The sequence below is a fragment of the Caenorhabditis briggsae genome, assembly GCF_000004555.2.
Source record: "Caenorhabditis briggsae complete genome, chrIV, whole genome shotgun sequence".
Taxonomy (NCBI): domain Eukaryota; kingdom Metazoa; phylum Nematoda; class Chromadorea; order Rhabditida; family Rhabditidae; genus Caenorhabditis; species Caenorhabditis briggsae.
Window position 1 is genome coordinate 1,853,755 of NC_013487.2, and position 2,968 is coordinate 1,856,722.

Sequence of the window (2,968 nt, forward strand, 5' to 3'; positions counted from 1 at the left end):
ATTCCGACAATAGGCACAATCTGCAATTCCGGATACACAGACACACAGATAGACAACGAAATCGGAAAATTTCAAAATTCGCTTCAGTGAAAAAATCAATTCCCGTAAAAGTGGGCGGAGTCAAGGGGTGGAACCTAAATTACAAGTTTCGCACAGTTCTTTCAGCACATTTTCTTGCAAATTAGGCTCCGTCCCTGACTCCGCGCACTTTTCACGGAAAGTTTGAAAATTTGAAAATTTCGAATTTGGCGCCAAAACATATTCTTGTGAAAATCTGAAATCCCGGACACACAGACAGACAACAGAAAATCTAAACATTTCTTTTTTTTAATTTTCGAATTTATAATCTTTCAAAAATTCAGAATTTTCAAATTTAGAATTTTTCAAAATTTCGAATTTTAGAAAATTTTCAATAATTTTCAAATCCTTTAATTCCAGGCCGACGGACAAGACGAGCTGAAACGTCAACAACTGATGGTGCTTGCCAATCTGAACGGCACGTACCGCCCACGCACCGCCACACCCAGCATCCCATCACTGCAATTCACCGGCGCCGGTGACTATGGACATCCGTTCCAAAGTTAGTAAAAATCCGTTTTACCCTTTTTATCCCCTCCCCAACTACCTCGTGTAAATTTTATCTTGTTCTAATATTTCTGTTCCCCCTCCATATCCTTGTATCAAATTTATATAAAATAAACTCCCTCAAATAAAAATTCATAAAAATCGAATTTTTCCTTTTTTGCAGACTTGCTCCCATACGGCTATCGTCTGCCAGTGCAAAAAAGCAGCAGCTACGGTGCTCATGACTCCTCTGCCAAACAAGACTGCTACAATCCAAAATGTGCACTTTTGAGAGGTCTTATTGAGCAGAATCATCATCAGCAAAGCGGTCCGATCCCGTTAGTATTGATTCTTTGGGAATTTTAAAAAATATCGATTTTTCAAGAATTTTTGAAACAAATATATCGATTTTTCCGGAATTTTTGAAAAATATCGATTTTATCTTGAATTTTCGAAAAAATGATTATTGATTTTTTGCATTCCAGAAAAGTAGAAGACGTGCTCAGTGTGATGCACATGTACGAGCTGATGAATCGCATTCGCATCGCCAACTCCTCGCTCACTGGAAACCAATCCAAAGCCCAGGAGATCGGAAATCGCATGTGTGCATCGATCGGAGTCCGATCCCCATCAGCCACCTCTTCTTCTACAACTTCTCCTCTTACTCGTCGCCAATACAAGCCCCGCCCACAATCATCGTCTAACAACCAGAATCATTGAGAAAATGTAGAAAAAAGCACTTTTTTCATTTCCCTAACGAACTTTTTTTGTTCCCTAACGAATTTTTTATTCTTCTTCTTGTTAAATTATTGATTATGTCCCCCCAACAACCTGATCTCCCTTATTCCCGCCCGTTTTTTGTTCAAATTTCTATCCGAAATCCGACACACGACTTCTCCGTTTTCGTTCACAAACGTTTTAGGCTCAAAGCCAATTTTGAATAAAAGAGCCCGCTGAGCTCGTTGTTTTAAACATAAATTTATTTTTTTTTTGCTTTTTGTGAATTTATATGGCAGAAGTGCGGAATCGCAAGAAAAATAGCCTGTCGGATTCTAGTGATTCCGATGGAGAATTCCAAGAAATCATCAAAGACATCGAACAGGATCACTGGAAAGACGGTGTGGCCGATGAGACGAGATGGGCGTGAGTTTTTGGGCGGGAATTTGAAATTTCGGTTCAACAATTGGAAAAATCAAATTTTTGAAAGAAAAAACTTCCAGAAATCCATGAAAAATTGAAAAAAAAACCAGGAAATTTCGAATATTTCAAAATTTTTTGTCGGAAATTGTCGCTGTTTCGAAAAAAAAATTCTAAAATTTTGTAATTTATCTGGAAAAAAGATAAAAAACCGAAAAAAATCCACAATTTCGAGAAAAAAAATTCAAAAAATCGAACTTTTTCTGCAAAAAAAATTTAAAAAGTCGTTTTTTTTAAATTCGAAAAATCCGAATTTTTACTACAGGGACGGAATTTCACAAACGAAACTGCTCATTTCGGTGGAGCGCAATCCCGCCCACCTCTATTTTTTCACTTTTTTCCCTGAAAATGTTCAGAATGTTCCGTGTTTTTTGTTCATACAAAGGCTTAGAATGAAACTTCTTGTCGTAAAAAGGTGTTTTAGCCTAAGCCTAAAATATAGAACAAAAAACCGAATATTCTGAAAACTTTGCAGTGAAAAAAGTGTAAAATTTGCTAATATTTGGGAATTTAAAGACTTTTTGATTGGAGTTTTCAGATTATTTTGCTTTTTTGTTTGAAATTTGAGGCTTAGGTTTTAACACCCTGTTTTTTTTCTAATGAGAAATCTGTAAGGTTGTGCCGATGCGATGGTCGATTTTCCGAAACAAAGTATCGTTTGATCGAAAAAATGAAAAAAAGGCAATTACTCTTTGACTACACCACTCTTTGACTACACCTACTCTTTGACTACATTTATCTCTTTGACTACACTTGTCTCTTTGACTACACTTTTTTGTTTTATAGTACTTTTTGACTGAATTTATTGGAGCTTCCGTTTTTTGTCTCATATTATAGGCTTAGGCTAAAACACCAGTTTTCCGATAACCGTTTCAGCCAAAGCCTTTGATTTGTACAGAAAATAATAAAATTTTGGAAATCTCAGCGAAAAAAGTGAGAATTTTGCTGATTTTCGCGAATTTCAGTACTTTTTTCACTGTTATGTATTTTTAGAATTGTCAGTTTTTTGTTTAAAATTATAGGCTTAGGCTCAAATTCTTCTTATATTCTGTGAGAACGCCCACAAAAACTGCAGAAAATTAAAAAATTTTTTAAAGTGTAGTCAAAGAGACAAATGTAGTCAAAGAGATTTTGTAGTCAATGAGAATGTGGAGTCAAAGAGTGGTGTAGTCAAAGAGTAATTGCCAAAAAAAAACCGGGGGAAAGT

General features: G+C 35.7%; 2 protein-coding genes across 2 annotated transcripts in view; both read left to right on the forward strand.

The window, feature by feature from the left end:
• Positions 1–1,284, forward strand: part of CBG21522 — a gene marked incomplete at both ends in the record, with an annotated part of 2,636 nt that extends 1,352 nt beyond the window's left edge. Inside the window, 3 exons of the mRNA XM_002632569.1 lie at positions 439–580; positions 749–902; positions 1,050–1,284. Coding sequence (XP_002632615.1) covers positions 439–580; positions 749–902; positions 1,050–1,284 — 531 coding nt within the window. The remainder of the gene's footprint in view (positions 1–438; positions 581–748; positions 903–1,049) is intronic.
• A 289-nt stretch (positions 1,285–1,573) lies between these two features.
• Positions 1,574–2,968, forward strand: part of CBG21523 — a gene marked incomplete at both ends in the record, with an annotated part of 3,550 nt that continues 2,155 nt past the window's right edge. The window contains one exon of the mRNA XM_002632570.2: positions 1,574–1,707. Coding sequence (XP_002632616.2) covers positions 1,574–1,707 — 134 coding nt within the window. The remainder of the gene's footprint in view (positions 1,708–2,968) is intronic.